Source organism: Nicotiana tabacum, chromosome 12 (genome assembly GCF_000715075.1).
Source record: "Nicotiana tabacum cultivar K326 chromosome 12, ASM71507v2, whole genome shotgun sequence".
Lineage (NCBI taxonomy): Eukaryota > Viridiplantae > Streptophyta > Magnoliopsida > Solanales > Solanaceae > Nicotiana > Nicotiana tabacum.
The window spans coordinates 280,071-298,010 of record NC_134091.1 but is presented as its reverse complement, the minus strand read 5'-3'; the positions used below and the strand labels follow the sequence as shown (position 1 = coordinate 298,010).

The 17,940-nt window shown below is 37.0% G+C and overlaps 3 protein-coding genes across 7 annotated transcripts; 2 read left to right on the top strand and 1 right to left on the bottom strand.

Moving 5' to 3' along the window:
• Positions 1–138: 138 nt before the first annotated feature.
• Positions 139–1,736, bottom strand: LOC107823223 (uncharacterized). The gene is made up of 2 exons (XM_016649838.2): positions 1,117–1,736; positions 139–981 (listed from the first exon to the last, which is right to left on the bottom strand). The coding sequence occupies exons 1-2, from the start codon at positions 1,583–1,585 to the stop codon at positions 464–466; spliced, it is 987 nt and encodes a 328-aa protein (XP_016505324.1). The 5' UTR covers positions 1,586–1,736; the 3' UTR covers positions 139–463.
• A 5,965-nt stretch (positions 1,737–7,701) lies between these two features.
• On the top strand, positions 7,702–12,119 carry LOC107823212 (galactan beta-1,4-galactosyltransferase GALS1). 4 transcript variants are annotated; one of them, XR_012697142.1, is made up of 3 exons: positions 7,702–9,062; positions 9,675–10,581; positions 11,887–12,119. XR_012697142.1 is itself a non-coding variant. In XM_016649826.2 (3 exons), exons 1-2 carry the CDS (start codon positions 8,017–8,019, stop codon positions 10,033–10,035), a joined length of 1,407 nt encoding a protein of 468 aa, XP_016505312.1. In that variant the 5' UTR covers positions 7,702–8,016; the 3' UTR covers positions 10,036–10,037; positions 10,193–10,880. The 4 variants fall into 4 exon arrangements, 2 of the variants coding, with proteins under 2 accessions (XP_016505312.1, XP_016505304.1); XR_012697143.1 differs by lacking the exon at positions 11,887–12,119 and having other exon boundaries at positions 9,675–10,097; positions 10,193–10,880; XM_016649826.2 differs by lacking the exon at positions 11,887–12,119 and having other exon boundaries at positions 9,675–10,037; positions 10,193–10,880.
• Positions 12,120–13,190: 1,071 nt separating this feature from the next.
• Positions 13,191–15,459, top strand: LOC107773270 (protein RGF1 INDUCIBLE TRANSCRIPTION FACTOR 1-like). Of its 2 annotated transcripts, none has more exons than XM_075226002.1 (4): positions 13,191–13,336; positions 13,904–14,104; positions 14,188–14,403; positions 14,857–15,459. In XM_075226002.1, the coding sequence occupies exons 2-4, from the start codon at positions 13,922–13,924 to the stop codon at positions 15,163–15,165; spliced, it is 708 nt and encodes a 235-aa protein (XP_075082103.1). In that variant the 5' UTR covers positions 13,191–13,336; positions 13,904–13,921; the 3' UTR covers positions 15,166–15,459. The 2 variants fall into 2 exon arrangements, with proteins under 2 accessions (XP_075082103.1, XP_075082105.1); XM_075226004.1 differs by lacking the exon at positions 13,191–13,336 and adding an exon at positions 13,420–13,551.
• Positions 15,460–17,940: the final 2,481 nt, after the last annotated feature.

Below are 17,940 nucleotides of genomic sequence, written 5' to 3'. Positions count from 1 at the left end.
CTCTTCTAAAAATGACATCGTATGTTGAAAAGGGGAAAACATTTTGCACCCAGAAGAGTATTCGAGGTTGTCCATATCCAGCGCAATTAACCTTATATGATCTTGTTTGTAATGGGAATGTAGAAAAAACTCAAGTGCTGGAATTAACCATATAGCTTGTATTTATGATGCGATGTAAATGATAGGGAAGAAAATATACTTCTTTTACATGTTATGTGGCACGCATCCTTTTTGTAATATGTAGAAATTTGCTCATTATGTATCACTTGAAAGTTACAATAAGCTAACTTACTAAACAATTTAATGAATTATTTTTTCAAGTCCTTTAAGAAGAATATTAAGGAATTTTTAATTTGCATTTTTCCCACTTTCTTGAGAGTCTGAAAGAAAATGGGAAAGGGAAAAGGGAGAAAGGGGTTTGGAAATATTAGTTGGGAGATAAGGGGGCTCCCTACGCGATCCTTCATGCAATCCTTCTTCTGCTAGTGCTTCTCCTTCCTCTCCCGATGTTCTGAACCAGAGCTTCTCCGACCCCTTCTCCTAATCCTTCAATAAGACCTCCAATAAATTCAATAACAACCTGAGAAGCAAGACGAGCAGCAGTCCCAAGCACATTGGGCTTTTCAGGAGGCTTGATTCCATATTCTTGGAGGCCGTTGATCATGGATTTAGCACACAATGCATGAAGATGGTAGTCACAAACTGTGCAGCTATACACTCGACCTGATGATCTTTTCTTCTTGCACGCACCGCACACCATTCCTGATTGAACATTACCACCTCCAGCCCCACCTGATAAAGCATTTCCTGGTGGTACGACTTTAAGTGGGTGTGGGTGAATGGGAAGTTTAACCTCGGTGGAAAGCATGGCACAACAGGGATGCATTTGGAAATTGCAGGAGTTGATTCTGCATCTGAATGTGAATCCTTTGGTGGATTTGCCGCAGACATCACACCTTGGCCACGTTATTCCAGCTTTAACTGATTTGTTTAGGAAAAGAAGATATGGAATTCTGGGGATGAGAAAAGTATACCAAAGAATATAGAGGCATTTAAGTTTGTAGAAGCATATATCTTAACAAAAAATGTACCATTTTGTTCAGGAAACATGTGTACCTTGTTTAGGTTTAGCATGGAAGACGAGTTGGTGTTGGCCATGGAAAGGATGAGCCTTAAGAGAGGGTGGAGATAAGGCACAAAAGTGATGAAGCTGAAAATCACAATCTTGGCATGCATACCTACGGCCAGCGCCAAACTCCTTGCAACCGGAGCAAGTAAATAGTTCCGAGAGAGTAATCTCAGCAAGTGGGTGCTTTGAGTGAGTATGATGAACAATGGTTCCATTGTGATGAGCATGAACCCCGTCGTGATCATCAGGTGGCTGGGGCGATGTTGGGAACTCTATGTAGGTTGGAGTGGGAGATGGCTGGTTACCACCCTTGGTCTTTGCAGCCGAGGAATGAGCAGAGGCAGCTGAGAGTGGAGCTTGTGTCAACGAGAACGAAGAGGTATTATTGAATCTTTTCATTGCTACTAGAGATGTCCCTGATCTCCTTAGGGGCTTTATGTTGGTGTTCTTCATCATGTTTTTGTTTGGTTCCAAAAGCGAAATTCTGAAGAACCTTAATGAGTTGAGTGTGAGCTAGCTCATATTTATGCTTGGTCGGATGCTGGCAGAGAATTTTGTACGAAATTCAAAATAGCCAGATTTACAAGTGGTAATTAAAAAATAGTCACAGTTTCAAAAAGTAATCGAAATTTACCCATTTTTCATGTAAAGATAAGTCTGAACGAAAACACTGTTCAAAATCCGGAAAATATTCCAGCATAATATACTGAAGTTTGAATTTTTTACATGTGAACTTCCAGTATAATATACTGGAGTTCCAGCATAATATACTGGTCCAACATAATGTTCATACAGAGGTGCTCCAATCTCTAGTATATTATGTAGGAACTTTTCGTGTTGCAGCAAAATAATGGCTATTTTTAATGACTTTGCAAACGCTGACTATTTTTCAATTACCAGTCCGAAAACTGACTAGCCCGTGCTATTTTTACGAGAATTTCTCTTGGCGTATCAAGTTAAATTAGTCGTGGATACAGTAGGTTGATTGACAAATTAAAAATAATCTAATTACGACGAATCATTTGAATGAATAGATATAGATGAATCATAAGTTGATACAACTAATTTGGAATTGAGGCATAAGGATTGATTTATCAGGTGAAACCAAAATGAAGCAATTACATTTGGTAGTCAAAGATTAGCTTTTAAGGATTTCTTTGGTAGTGGACAAGTTTGAATTTTGAGGGAAAATGAGGCCCCTCTACCTAGTCCCTTTTATTCTCTGCAACAACAGGAGCAATATTTTTCAATCAAGCCTGTCCTTTTTTCCCTTTTTCTGTCTTTCTTACTACACCAGTAGACAACAAGAGCCATGGCACGAATCAAAATCACTTTCTGGGAAGATACTTATTCTGGTATAAAGTAAAGGTGTGGAAAATGTTAACAAAGCTGCCTTCTTAATTTTCTTTGGGGGTATTGCTTAAAAGAGTTGGCCACGTTCACTAAGGGGGCTTCGTGTAGATTGTGGATTAAAGATCAAGATCTTTACCCCCATTCCAATTTGCACAAAAGCTAAACACTACTACCGTATATGGTAGAATTTGAGCAGAACCTTTCTCTGTTGTCGAATCTATTAATTTCTGCATGATTAATAATTTACTGTAATTGGTTGGACTTTGTGTTCCCTATGATACCCAATTATTGCTGCTAATTCCATTCCGGAAATATTGCTACTTTCTCATACATATATACACACCAATTACAAACTAACAGCATATATCTTTTTCTTTATTTTCCCTTTTAGTTACTTGATTTGAAGATAATATATGGCATTTAATTATGTCGTATGTACTTCCAATATATCTGCATAATGTTACTGTAAGGATCAGGAATTTCAATATTAATCTTTTCAAAGTTGTATTATTCGCACTTTATCCCTCTTTCTTCCATTGTTGATTGTCATCTCTCATTCCCACTTTGGTTACGTATTAGTGCCATATGGTTCCCAAATATGTGAATGCCCAAGGGCCAAAACGGTCGATCACTCTCTCTTTAGGATATGTTTGGAAAGCCACCCTATAATTGGAATTGATGTAATTACTAGGTGGTAATTACACAGCCTAGTAATTACACAATATAGTAATTACGCTGACATGTTTGTTTGTCATAACGTAATTACAGTGTAATTACAAGCGTACTGTTTGGTTGCACAGTGTAATTACTCAATTAGATTAAATTTTAAATGAAGTAATTATCAAAACTTAAAAGTTAATATCATAAATATATGCTTATAAATGATATTAGATTTGGTATTTAAGATGCATTAATTAATTATAAACTTGAATATAACGAACTTGAATATACATTAATTAGTAATCATATATTTATAACTAATATTGTAAAAATAATTGATATATATATTTCAAATTAATAATATTTAATAGAATTAATTATAAAAACTAAAAACATACGTTTTGTAAGAACATCTGGAATGCATGTTTGATAAAATAATATAATGTTATAACATTATTCAAATGTTTGACAAAGTTAACTTATCAATTCTAACTAAAAAGATCGAACAACATGCAATATGAAATAACAAGCCAATACTACTACGAGATGAAAAACAAATACTACTAAAACAAGTAAATTAGAACCATAAATATAACATAATTTCAAAATCCAAAAAAAAAATATTGTTTAACATATTTCAAATTTCAACATAATAAAAATAAGTTCCAACACAACTTAAGAGTAGGAAACATAATAAGTTTATAACCTCATTCAATAATGAAATTCTAATTTATGACATCGCTCATTAAATGTCAAGTTTGTTAATGACTCATTATTTTTAATATTAGGAGGTATAATTTCAAAACACTAGAATAACAATGAAGTTGCACTAAATAAAGAAAATAAAATAAATAAAAATTAAAATATACGAGCAATTACATGAAATCACAAGAAGTAAGGTAGAGAAATAAAAGATAAATAATGTACAAAGAAAAATATATTTTAAAATTTAAAAGGAAATTAAAAAGTAAAATAACATTAAAAAATTAAAATAATGGAAATAAAAAGTTATAAAGGAAATAAATTAAAATAGAAACAAAAAAGAAAGAAATTAAAAAGTAACCTTGTAATTACATGGTATAATTACTACCAATTCTCACCTCCCCTTGAGAATTGGAGAGTGTAATTACACCTCTCCAATTATACTCAATTACATGCTGACCAAGTAATTACTTAGCGAGACAAATATGCCAAATTGTGTAATTACATCCAAATACACCCAAATCCAATTCCTAGGTGGCTTTCCAAACAAGCTCTTAATGTCAAACCAGTTCCCTCCCCCAAACTCCTCACCACAAAAAAAATAAGTTGTTGTATGTAGGAGTGTACATGGGTCGGGTTGGTTCAAATTTTCTAATTACCAAACCAAACCAATTGTATTGGGTTATTAAATCTAATTACCAAATCAAACCAATAAAAGTCGGGTTTTTTAATCTCAGTTTTTCTCGTTTTTTCGATTGTTTTTTCATAAAGTCTTCATAGCACAAAACGTAAAATTTGTGCTCCAAATATTTCTTTAATCCTAGTAAGCCAGAACTATATAAGGTGGTTTTCAATAAAATGACATAAATATGAGATGAGTCATGGCATTGTACTAAAGTATTCAACAATAAAGATAATAAAATCGCATAAAATAAATATTATTACTAAGCCATAATGAAGACAAACATAATTTAAAAAGAAATTTAAATTATGCAAAGAGGCATAATTTAAATAAAACAAGTAAGAAATCATGCAAAAAGGAAACCAAATATCACTTATGAAAGAGATTTCACCATGCGAACGGGCCTCCCATCGGCCCTTTGAAAGCTCGTGCCACAAGCGCTCGGAATAAGGCCTTTGCGATACAATGCCCTAGACCCACTCCTTGAGTTGGGGAACCGCGTTTGGGATCCGGGCAACAGCTGCACCGTCATAGAACATCGATAAGAAGGAAGGAAAAAAACGATAAATAAAACCTTGAAAACAAAATTATATACTTACGTTTCATGTTCCACTTCCTAGGGAACGACATGTGCTCGGCCGGGATCAAGTCAGAGGTCCTCACTCGGATGAAACGGCCTAGCCATCCTCGATCCCTATCTTCATCGATACTCGAGAACGCAACTTTACTAGCCCGACGGGTAAGCTTGATCAGTCCTCCCGGTAGAGTCGGGGACTGTATAAACGCATAAGGTGGTCAATCGTGAAAGGGCACCCCTCAATCTTGCTCACAAAGAAACGGAGAAGAATTACGATCCTCCAGAAAGAAGGGTGAATCTAACCGAGGGTTACCTCATATCTCTTGTAGAAATCGATGATGACCGGGTTCAAGGGATCCAACGTGAAGGGATACGTGTAAAAACTTAAAAATTCCTCAACGTGGGTGGTGATGGCTTCGTCAGGTTCAGGAACCACCACATGTTTGTCAGCCCAGTTGCAATCCTTTTTGACTTCAACAAGAACATCCTCGATGATCGAGCAGATGTACCTCGAGACCGCCTCACATCGGCCTGGTACGGAAGAAGGCTTTTCAACCTTGAAATCGGCATTGACCGGGTACCCCCCGGGAATAAACATTTTCAGAGGAGGCTCCGGTGACGGTTCCTCGACAACAGTGCGCGAGACGGTTTCCTCGGTAGGCGGCCGCGAGGAAGAGGGAGTTTCTTCGCCATTTCTTTGAAAAAAGAAGGGAAAAAAGGGAGTTAAAAGAGTATGCTTCATGGTTTGGGATAAGACACAGCAAAAGTTCTTATAAAAGGATTTCAGAGTAACCAAAAAATCAATGCTTGGAAGTGTTGAAATTTCTAAGGTACGAGGTCAGAAGGTTTGAAAGTAAAGTTTGAATGAACTAATAAAGGGGGTATTTATAGTTTCTCAGCGACTGTTCACATCTGGGAGTGGCCGACCGGCAACTGACGGGCATTTAATGCCATTAAGACGTGACTAACGAGATGTTTCGACTGTTTTGTCGTTTCTGTCACAAAATATCGAAGTTAGGATCGGAAGTTCATGTCGTTTCTCGTTATCTACTCTCCGAAATACGAGGGGACTATCTGTATACGGTCGAAATCGAGCTCGCCTACAACTTGGTAGATTAGGCTTGGAACGTGGCAACCAAGTGAAGATCAATCTCGAGTCCCACCGATCTAGAACCCGATGTCGGAATGCCTACCTTCGAGGAGCAGTGAGTCCGTTGTCAACCTTAGCCTCGAACGAGCTCAGAGAAACATTGTTGAGTTAACTAACAGAAGACCAAAATATCCGCGACCAATCGGATATTGCGGCGGGAATCTCGGCACGTATCAGTAAGTAACCGGCAATCAGCGAATCAAGTGATTTTTACCTTTTATGGAAATGTACCTAGAGTGGGACTACTCTACTATAAAAAGGGTATCTGATAATTCATTCAACACATTGTAACATGCATCCCAAAACAATATATTATTATTCTCTTTAAGTTCTATTATTCTCTTGTTGTTCTCTTATGTTATCAATCAAAGCACTTTTGGCTCGAGGGTGGCTAACCTTCCAGAGCTAAGATTGTTCAACTTATGTGGTTAGCATTTACTTTTCCATTACTTATTCCAATTGCACTCTAATTTGTCGTTTTGTACCAAGTTAAATCACGTATTCTTAAACCCACTTACAAATTCAATTGTTATCCGATTTTGAGGGTAAACACAAACCAAATCAAACCAAACCATAGTCGATTTTTTTCTCGGTTTGACTCGGATTATCGGGTTGGTGCGGTTTGTCAGTTTCATTTGTACAACCCTAGTTGTATGTGCAACTTATCTATTTTCTTTTTCACATGTTTTTCTAGTCCGTGCATCTGTTTTGACTTTACACTAATTTAGTACAAAGTCTAAATATTAATTAACTTTTTATTGTATTAATAATAGTAGAAGAAAACATAAAATTGTTTTTACAAACTAGTTTAACAAGGAAACATCACATTAAAATAATTAAATAGATGTAAAGGTTTTAAATCAGAGTTAGGGGTCAATCCATAATTTCTCTCTTTTCCCCTGGATTAGGCAAACACGAATTTTGCCTCCGTTATGAAGGAATTATAGTCTTTGGTCAAGCCTAGTTTGTGTAATCCAAGAGTATCCATGTAATGATACGTAAAATGCGCTATTTACTCCCTAACTTTTCAAATAAAGTTCTATGTTTCGTTTTTAACTTTTAATAAGTTTATCTACATATTCAAATTGTGATCAATCAGAATCGGATGTTCTTACTTAAACTTTAGGGAGGTCATCAGTCTCCAGAATGCTACCAACAGAATTTTTTGAAACACTATACTCTATACTAGTGTTCAAGTTATCACACATTGTAGAGTGAAAATATTATTTTGTTTTAGAAAGTAATAACATTGTAAGAACACAAATGCACCTTTTTATATTTTCTTAAAGTAAATAATAAAACCCAAACACGATTGAGGGAGTACCTGAGGAAGATAACATAACTATTTGAAGTAATGACTAAAAATAGATTCAATGACATAAACTAATTACTTTACAATCAACACAACTGTATTTAAGAGCTGGTAATGATAAAAATTGAAAAGGAGGTGGTGAAGAAGTGAATTCAAGGAAGTAGTATAGTACAAGTCCAAGAGGGAAGAGCTATTAATTTCAGCTTCATAAGTACTATCCAGACTCGAGCCCTGCGTTTATGTCGTACTAGTATAATATTTCCAGATCAAGAAAAAGAAATGGCAAAACCGGTAATAAAGTAAAGATCCAAGTGCCTAGTGGTAAGAGGAGGAAAGCGTGGACAGAAATGTTAGATTGCATAGACGACAACTCAATACAGTCTCACACTCACTCAATAAGACCCTTGTCTTTCTGTCTCTTCCCCTTCACTTTCCTCTGTTTTCAGCTTCAATGGCTAAAGACCCAACTCTCTCCGCAGGGAAAATGTCCTTCTGCTTCGACACCAGGCCTTTAATGGCCACATTGCTCGCCTTCACCCTTGTTATGCTCATCTGGAATCTTCAGCCTTACTTCGATACCATCATTAATTCCCCTGCCCCTCCCTCTTCTTCTAAACTCTCCATTTCCGACCCTAACAAACGAACCTTCCTTGCCTACGGCAATGCCGCTTCTCTCTTCGTCCAGATGGGCGCCTATCGCGGCGGTCCTACCACTTTCGCCGTCGTCGGTCTTGCTTCCAAGCCCCTTCACGTCTTTGGCCGCCCTTGGTATAAATGCGAGTGGATCCCCAACAGCAATGGCAATGCCTCCTTCTCTGCTTCTAAGAAGGCCAAAGCTATTAAGATCCTCCCCGACTGGGGCTATGGCCGTGTCTACACTGTGGTGGTTGTAAACTGCACATTTACCGTGAATCCTAACGCTGATAATAAGGGAGGGAAGCTCATTCTCTACGCTTACTACGGGGAGTCACCTAAAAGATATGAGAAAATCACAGTATTGGAGGAAGCACCGGGGTCTTACGACGAGTCCAAGTTCAGCCCGCCATATCCCTACGAGTACTTGTATTGTGGTTCGTCCTTGTATGGGAATGTGAGTGCGTCAAGGATGAAGGAGTGGATGGCCTATCACGCCTGGTTTTTCGGACCTAGCTCCCATTTCGTGTTTCATGATGCCGGTGGGGTGTCGCCGGAGGTAAGGGCGGTGCTGGAGCCGTGGGTACTTGCTGGCAGGGTCACGCTTCAGGACATTAGGGACCAGTCTGAGTTCGACGGGTACTATTACAACCAGTTTTTGGTGGTGAATGATTGCCTCCATCGCTACCGACACGCTGCCAATTGGACCTTCTACTTTGATGTAGACGAATACATTTATCTTCCCGACGGCAACACTCTAGAGTCCGTGCTAAGAGAGTTCTCCAACAATACTCAGTTCACAATTGAGCAAAATGCCATGTCCAGCATGCTCTGCTTCAACGATTCCTCTCAGGACTATTCCAGGTATATATTCCACAAGTTCCAACTTCTCCTTTCTCTACTTTTATTACTCCGTAGACTTCATCACTGAGCTGATTAATAGTTTGCTTATTTTCCATTTATATGCCTTTAGTCATTGTTGTTCTTGTTATCATAGTAACTGTTGCTACTGTTACTAGTTGCTTCCAATTTTCTCTCTTGGGCAACTAAGCAAGTGCATTTGAGCTAATCAGGAACTAAGACTTTATTGATCTTTTAATACCTATTCGTTTATTAGTTAAGAGGCATTTTTGTGCTTCTTTGGCGTCATCAAATTTAGGAGTTGCTGATCTAGTTTCGTACCATCAATGCCTGTTTTATTGGACCTTGAGTTTTTCTGATCATCCATTTGACATTATGGACGACTGTACAAGTACCTGAAGCTTTCCTTAATCTTCAGTGCATTTGGTGTTTGCATTTAGAAAATAAAGGATGCAGTCAATAGCATTGTTCAAGTAGTTACACTTCTTCCTAGGACTGACCATCAAGTCAGCAATGAAACTAAAAATCAGACATCTCTGTGCTCATACATAACCTCCATTTGATAACCCTGGGTTGGTTTTTCTTTCCTTTTCTCATTTATAGTGGTTGTTACAGGCAATGGGGCTTCGAGAAGTTACTGTTTAGGGACTCAAGAACTAACATTAGGAGAGATCGGAAGTATGCCATTCAGGCAAAGAATGCATATGCAACAGGTGTACACATGTCCGAAAATGTAATAGGGGGGACGTTGCACCAGACAGAAACCAAGATCCGCTACTATCATTATCACAACTCCATCACTGTACACGAGGAGCTCTGTCGCGAGTTTGTACCCTTGTCTTCTAAGCATAACATTACCTGGTTCGATAAGCGACCATATGTATACGATGACAACATGAAGAAGCTCGCCCAAACCATCAAGGATTTTGAGCGCAATACCATCAATGTTGCTCCCGACCATACCACCAACTCATAGGAGTACATTATTTCTTTCTTTCAACATCACATACAATATTAAATGATTTAATCTGATTATAGGTTTTTACTACAAGGTAGGTGTAAGGTCTGCATACACACTACCCTACCCAGACCACACGGAGTGGATTAATACTGGGTATGTTGTTGTTGTATAGGTTTTTACCACATTTACCACAATGAACAGAAGGAACAACCTTGAATTGGTGAAAAGTATTGTATGTAGTAGAGTAACAGATATTGGCAGAGCTCTTCTTTTCCTCTTTGTGGCTTCAGTGTGTCTGTCTCATCTGGAGTGCTGTTGAAGCGTGCCCTACTCTTCAATGTTGTCAGTAGTTGGTTCTTGCCAGCAAAGCAACACTCCACCTCTTGTGGGTTTGGGACATAAGGCTGACCACAGTTTTGCTTCCGCTGGCTCGATTGGTTTAGAATATGGAATCATTTGTATCCACAAATTGCCAAAAAGGAAACTTAGATCTACTGGTTGATTTGGGAAAAGAGGGAGATCAGGGGCCGCCAAGTCCCCACCAGGATTTGTCCGTAAATGGTAAGCGTTCTTGTTTCTTATATATTACTATTATGTATTGAACTCTTCCTCGTTAAACTTGGCCAGATATCTCATATAGCCACTTAAATTGTTATTGTAGTGACTATTTTCACTCATTTAAGTAGCAGTTTGTGGATTTAAACAAGTTACTTTAAGAATAAATGCCACTGCTATGTAAAGAAGCTCTCACCAGTTGGCCTTTTGTCTGTTTGCAGTTAAGGGAGTATTAATTCTGTGTAGTACAGTACTGAAAATATATATTTTGACATGAATATGTAAAACTAGTAGCGTTATGCATCATTCTTATGTCTTTCATTTTTGGGGAACCACTATTAAGATCATTATTGTTTAATTGATAAAAAAGTTGCTCATTTGTTATGTTAATGGATTGTAATGATTGATAATGGGTCGGCGATCTACTATTTCTTAAAATAAAATAAAATAATTATATGGGTCCAACAAATGATGAAGGGGCACATGTCCTTTTGCATAATTAGTTCTCTAATCCTTCCAATCAAAATGATGCAACCAACTTGCCCCACTTCGAGATCCCCTTGCATGACACAAGTCATAAATTTTGTGGTTAATAAGTGTAAGCCTATAAAGCTTTAGCCTGTTGGTTAAGACAAGACTATGCTCTCTTGCTCTGGCTTTCAGATATCATATTATAATTATATCTCTCCTAATAGATCGATTCGGGTATATAACCACCCAAAATTTAGCAAGTTGGGTGAATTATTGAGAGAGAAACTATTTAGCTAGTGTTTGGCATGAATTTCCAAATTTATTTTGAAAATTTTGATTTGGATGAAATTTGGTTTGAAGATAAAATGTGTTTGGACATCAGTTTTCAAAACATATTTCCCAAAATTTTGTTTTGGAAAAACATGTACTATATTATTAGTGTTTGTAAATATTTTGGCCCATAACCAGCTCAAATTTGGGACTTGGAATTTTGCCAAAATGTACGGCCAAACATGTGTTTGTCAAATAAAATCCAAATTTATTTTGACAAAATCTATGGCCAAACATGTCCTTAAAAAGAGCTTTACGATAGTGACCTGTGAGATGAGTGCTGGGTTAGGTCTAACAGGGTTTAAAAAAACCTTTTCTTTTCTTTGTCAAAGGTTAAAAAGAACTTAACCGTGACATTTTTTATTAGCAAATCATCCGCGTGAAAAGGAAAAAACTTACTTGCACGAATTTAATGAGAAACAAATAATTTTGCCGTGTCATTATGGTTAAGTGCCTTGCATTCCAATTATATTTTGTAATTGTTGTGATTAATTATTTGATTTGGTACAGATAATTATTTTCCATCGAAGACCTGGATGATGATATGGCAAAGTCATGTTCTGTTTCCCCCTCTATCTCTCTGGAACGAATGTTTGCCTCCACCATCACTCTATTAATATCAATTTGCCGTAATGTAAGTGAAAGTAACAATCTAAACGCACAAATTTTTGGCAATTTATTATGTAGTTAAGCCAATCAAACTGTAGTTACTTATTGAAACCCACAGGCGTCACGGTTTTATATTATTTTAACTGACAATAATTAGGTATGACAAAATTTATTGAACTAATCACCAAATTGTTCGTTATGGTGTTTCCAAGTACATTAGTATCAACATGATAGTACAATCGCGTTACATATTGTTCCTAGGATAACAAATATCTTAGACATCATCTAAACATATGCTGGAAAAATAAAACCCATTGTTGAACATTCACGACAAACTTTAACCTTACAAGTTATTTGCGTAATTGATAAACAAACGAAAAAGAAAAGAAAAAGAAAACATGCGAGACTCGAAATCGAAATTGATAATTTAAGATCCTGGTTTTCTTGGGGTAGGATCCTCGTTTATGGAAAGAGAGCAAGCCCATGCCAACGTGGATGGCTTTTTTAGCAAGTCCAAAAGATTTCGGGTTGTGATCCACCCAAATAAAATACCTAGTTGGACGTCTTCTGCCCAATTATTGAAAACAAAAAATGGAATGATAATTATTGTCAATGATCGTTTGGTTCGTAGGGGTAGGAAAGCAAATGATTTCCTTAAAAACAACTTTTATATATGGTTGGAAGGGAAAACAAATGCTAAATTATTCACTTTAAATCAAATGACTAACTACACTGACCTCCCCTCTACACTGACTACAAGTAAAGAGACCTCCCTTTTAGTTTAAAAAAGATTTTCTGAGCTTCCCTCCATTTTAACCTTGGTTGATATACAGTATCAATTTTATTCTAAAAAAAAATAAACTATATAGTATTAATTTATTATCGGATTGCAAGAGTATAGGATATACTATTCATTGTCACCATGTTATTCTTAGAAAATATAAGGTAATCGTCGACTATATCTACTTAAAAATTGGGAGTATTTATTTGATAAAACATACTAGTATTTGTTTGTTCATTTATTATGGGAAGCAATGGATAATGCTATGATATCACTATCCCTTTTCTTTCTTTTTATATATGAGACGATCATTATCCTTTTCATTTTTTAATTTTAGTATGAATTATTACATGGTGCTTAATAAATAGGGGGAATAGTAGAATAAGCGTATTTCTAATTTGTGACCGCCTTACAAATGTCTTTCAGTCGCTTTCCTTCTAGTCTTTCCCTCTTCCTTCACCAGTCACCACCGTCTCTACCTTTCATTTCCCCTTAATTAACCGCTGAGACGTTTTTGTTCTTCCTTTAGCTCTCTGCGCCCAACTCTTATCCATCTCTTGCTCGCTCAAGGTTGTTTCCTAATCCTCTCCTCTCTTTCTTTTTTACTTCTTCTTGAAACTAGTTAAGTATTAATCTAACTTTGCTTCTCGTCCCTCAAACCAATTTTCCTTTGACTAATTGAAGCTACAATTACCCCCAAGGCACCAACTATAACATTATTATCAAATTATCATGGTAATTGACTTTGATTTTTCAGCCTCGCGAAGCTAGGAATTTTTTCAAAGGTATTCAAATTTGAAGTAAGCGTAAAAAATTTCCTAACAAAAAGTGTTCAATATGTGTTATATACCTCTAAAATATAATATTTTACCTATATACATATTGTAATTTTTCGACGAACCCTTGTGACCATGTCGCTTCGCCACGGCTCACACTGAAAACAGTGTGGATATGCAAATTTTTTATGTGACTAGTATCTCTAATCTGTGTATTTCTTTTGTTTTTTTGGTTTGCTACAACCAATATTTGTACTGGTACGGAATAGTTTTAGCTTGTTCTAGTGCATTTGGGTTCTCTCTTATCTCAAATTGATACTCATATATTTGTACTAATAAGTTCTGTTTGAGTTTCCAATAGGTGAGTGAAGTGGTTGGAATGAGGAATGACGATTTTGGACCGCCATGGTTGAAGCCGCTGCTCAAGTCTAACTACTTCCATACTTGTCCAGTTCATGAGGATTCAAATAAGAGTGAATGCAATATGTATTGCTTGGACTGCATGGGAACTGCTCTCTGCTCTTACTGCTTGGGCAATCACAAAGACCATCGCCTTGTTCAAGTCAGTAATTACTGACCGATGCTTTGCTGTTAAGTTAATTACTACTCCGTATTAATGTTTAATGCTTTTTTTTTTTGGTGTAGATAAGGAGATCGTCTTACCATAATGTGGTGAGGGTGAATGAAATTCAGAGATACATTGACATTTCATGCATTCAGACATACATTATTAATAGCGCCAAGATTGTGTTTCTCAATGAGCGGCCGCAGCCCAGACCAGGAAAAGGTGTAACCAATACTTGTGAAATCTGTGGCCGCAGCCTACTTGACTCATTCAGATTCTGCTCCCTCGGCTGCAAGGTAAAATCTTTTGTCTCGTAGATGTTCTATACTTGCTGTTGCATTTCGTAGATGTTTATATATGGACAGTTTTGGTTATAGCTGATTCAATTTGACATTAACCTGGAAACTGGAAAATTGGAAGCAGTTATGGTTTCTGTTTTCCCTGTTTCATATGACCCCAAACTTAATAGTGTAAATGTTACAGCATGCTCCCTAGCTCATCCAAGATGACGCTTGGTCAAGATTTCCATATTCAGTTTTGTTCTAAATTGGTTATATATGGAAACATTTTGGTTAATTAAGAACGATTTTACTCTCTTCCTATTATATATTTTACTAGTGGGGCAATTAGTATGGCGGGATGTATTCATCTTGTCTCGTTCGTAGCTCACCTGTATAAATTTTGTTGGGCTAGAGTGTGTCAGTATTACTAATAATAACTAATTTTAATGCGATTTTGGGTTGGAGCAGCTGAATGGTATAAAGCGAGGTGATGAAGAGTTGACATTTACAGCGAAGGTGAAGCCAAATCAAGGCTTTGAATCCGATGAATCATCGACCCCTAAGAAGAGGCAACGCAGAGTATTTGGGTTTCGTCATCTGAATATTGAGGGACATATTGCATATTCCGATCCCCTTGAGACGGACAAATCGTTTGGTTCTAATTCTGGAGATGAAGAAGCATTCCACATCTACAATATGTCTCCTGATACGCCGCCTATCTACAACCACAGGAATTCAAGCCGGAGGAAAGGCATCCCTCATCGTGCCCCTTTTTAATACACAGCAAAACAATAAGCCCTGTCACATATATACCTCAACTATACATACAAGCATGTGCATAATTAGGTAGCTAGGAGAAAGTATAGGAGTATGATACCGCTATTTGTTATGCATGTATAGGATGTTTTAATGAATCCTTTTATGTTAATTTACTAGCAGCAGTAAGAAAACAGGAGCAAAGAAGATAAACACAAGTAACAAGATGATATACGTAGAAATCAATGATGTATAGATTACAGGTTGGTATATATTGTGCCTGCTAGAAGAATATTTATATATTTTTATGATCAATTCTTCTTTGCCCTCATGGAAATGATGGATCTTGGTATCACTAAAAGTTGGTGGATGTTACTTGTTATTATTAACATGGCATTTCATTAGAAAAATATCTGAGTATAGCTTAAGATCCTCAGTGGCCTAGTTGTTCAGAGTAGCTCTCTGGAAGAATCGCGCGAGGAAAAAGGGGACACGTGTATGATTGGGGCTAAAATTAGATTTCAGCAAACGGCTTTGACATGAAGGGAAAAGCAAACAGGCCGTCTGGCCGCTTCACTGTGGCTGCGCACGTGGATCTTAACCGTTTGACCACTTCACAGTTGATGGCGCAGCTTAGAATAGATTACAAGACAAAAGAGTTCGGTTAATTAGTGTACTTGGAAAAGTTTTATTATGTTATTGTACAACTGACATTAGTTATGTGAGGTTTTCTTTTATTTCACATATTTGTGGATATAATCTATACTTTTGGGTCCATAAAATTGTGAGAAAAAAAAGATACCTTATATAACTAGTGTAAGTTGTATGACACACAAAATAAAATTTTCCGTGTAACTGGCTCGGCAGCTGATTGTTTTGTTCATAATTGTATCATCAGAAATAGTAACAACTGACAGATGGAATGCTCGAGTGGTGTAAAATGGAAAGAGGGAAAGAAAAAGAGTGATGTCATCAAACTAAAATTGCTATATTGTTGAGATGTGTATCCAACCATTGTCATACAGTTGTCCATAATGAAGAATTGATACAAAACTAAATATGTAGGCAAGTACGTGAAACGTGAAAATGACACTGATTTTAAAAGCAAAATGGATTAGGGGAAAGTAGTACAGTAGAACACACTGGGGCCTACTATATGTGCATTCATGTCAAATTAAGAGAAGTTTTGGGGCACACCTTACAGTGTTACGTTACGGCACCGAGGTGGAGTGGTGTATGACTATTTCGAGTCTGGACAAGGACTTGGCGCTTTGTCCTCATCCGCATGTATCCGTAAAAGGCCTAATATCAAAAAAAAATAATAATATACTACAGTCAAATCTTTTTATAACAATTTTATTTGTTTTAATAATTTTTGGTTGTTATAATAAAATATTATTATAGAAAATATATATTATAACATAATATAAATATCGGTTCTAGACAAAATATGACTTTTATAATGAATGACTATTATATGAGGATGTTATTATAGAAATGTTTGACTGTTTGACTCAAAAGATATTAAAACCTTTTTAAACAAATCAATTAATAATGAAGGGGTAAATCCTAGTTAAAGATAATTAACTCTAGATCCGAAATGAGTAATATGAATACAAAAATATAGCCGAGTATAAATATTGGCCGTGATTATGGCCAGATTTAATAGCATAAAGAAAGATGCATTAAATAACATTAAGTGACAATAAAATGTAAATAAAGAAAAAGATTCACCCAATTTTGAGTGAGACGGATCTTCTTTCATTTGATAAAGACGAATGATAGACAAATGCAAGAACCTTAGGACCCTTTTTGGATCCGATGAAGGTATGAGATCACAGATCCTCCAGAGAGGTGTGTTTACATATTTTTTAGAGAGAGGGAGAGGGAGCGAGAGAGAGTCCCCTTTTTGGGAAGTCCTCTCCTCCTATGTATAATGGGGTATCCATTGAAAATCCTAAAAAAAAGTACAATTTAGAGGGAATATTTGGTAGAATATTCCTTTTGAGTATTCCAAAGCAAACTAGTTATTTCATCACTGCACTGCCCGACCTCGGCCTTATTGATAAGTGTCCGACCTCGGTCTGTCCGATCTCGGCCAATTGGTGACTATCCGACCATGGCTTGTCCGACCTCGGCCTTATGTTTCCGCGTGTCGAATTTCTCTAATCTAATTTTGACTCATACAGTTAGTCCCTCCGCTTATCGAGGTTGTCTCTTGGTCGAGCTCGGTGAGCGGACTTTATTAATCATAGTTCGAGAAATTTGGATGGGGAGGTCGACTAGTATGGATTGCGGCTGAGGGTGCCGATGCCGAAGGAGAATTTCCTGGAGGTGGTGGTGAAGAGGGTGGCGATGGTGACGTCGAGTGAAAAGATAGCTGTCTTTTTTTTACTATCGATCCAGGTCGTATGTAATCTGCGACTATTTGCGCAATGACTTTATATAAAGAAGAATTTTTCGTTGTTATTCGCCTTGTACTTTTCTATGTTTTTGCTTTTCACGATTTTGGTGCGAGGTAGATTCCCGCATGGTGAATCCCGCTCTTTCTTTCCCTTTATATTTTCTGACGGCACTTGGCCTTAGGAAAATTTCGAATTCTCTTTGGCGATGGCTCGTAGCCCCGAGGGTGCGGTTTCGAACTTTTATCGAAATATCAACCTGTCGTCGTTCGATCGAGGTCGAACTCTTCTTTTTTTGGCAAAGGCCCTTGGCCTTAAAGGGTGTTATTTCGAACTTATCGAAATGTTAACCCGTCATCATTCGATCAAGGCCGAACTCTTCTTCTTTGGCGAA

What these genes read in the sequence shown, in the direction of transcription:
- LOC107823223 (XM_016649838.2), bottom strand. Translation starts at nt 1,585, where the DNA reads ATGATGAAGAACACCAACATAAAGCCCCTAAGGAGATCAGGGACATCT. An exon ending in CCATGCTAAACCTAAACAAG is followed by an intron (nt 982 to 1,116) that starts GTACACATGTTT and finishes TAAACAAATCAG; the next exon opens with TTAAAGCTGGAATAACGTGG.
- LOC107823212 (XM_016649826.2), top strand. Translation starts at nt 8,017, where the DNA reads ATGGCTAAAGACCCAACTCTCTCCGCAGGGAAAATGTCCTTCTGCTTC. An exon ending in TCCTCTCAGGACTATTCCAG is followed by an intron (nt 9,063 to 9,674) that starts GTATATATTCCA and finishes TGGTTGTTACAG; the next exon opens with GCAATGGGGCTTCGAGAAGT.
- LOC107773270 (XM_075226002.1), top strand. Translation starts at nt 13,922, where the DNA reads ATGAGGAATGACGATTTTGGACCGCCATGGTTGAAGCCGCTGCTCAAG. An exon ending in AAGACCATCGCCTTGTTCAA is followed by an intron (nt 14,105 to 14,187) that starts GTCAGTAATTAC and finishes TTTTTGGTGTAG; the next exon opens with ATAAGGAGATCGTCTTACCA. An exon ending in TCTGCTCCCTCGGCTGCAAG is followed by an intron (nt 14,404 to 14,856) that starts GTAAAATCTTTT and finishes GGGTTGGAGCAG; the next exon opens with CTGAATGGTATAAAGCGAGG.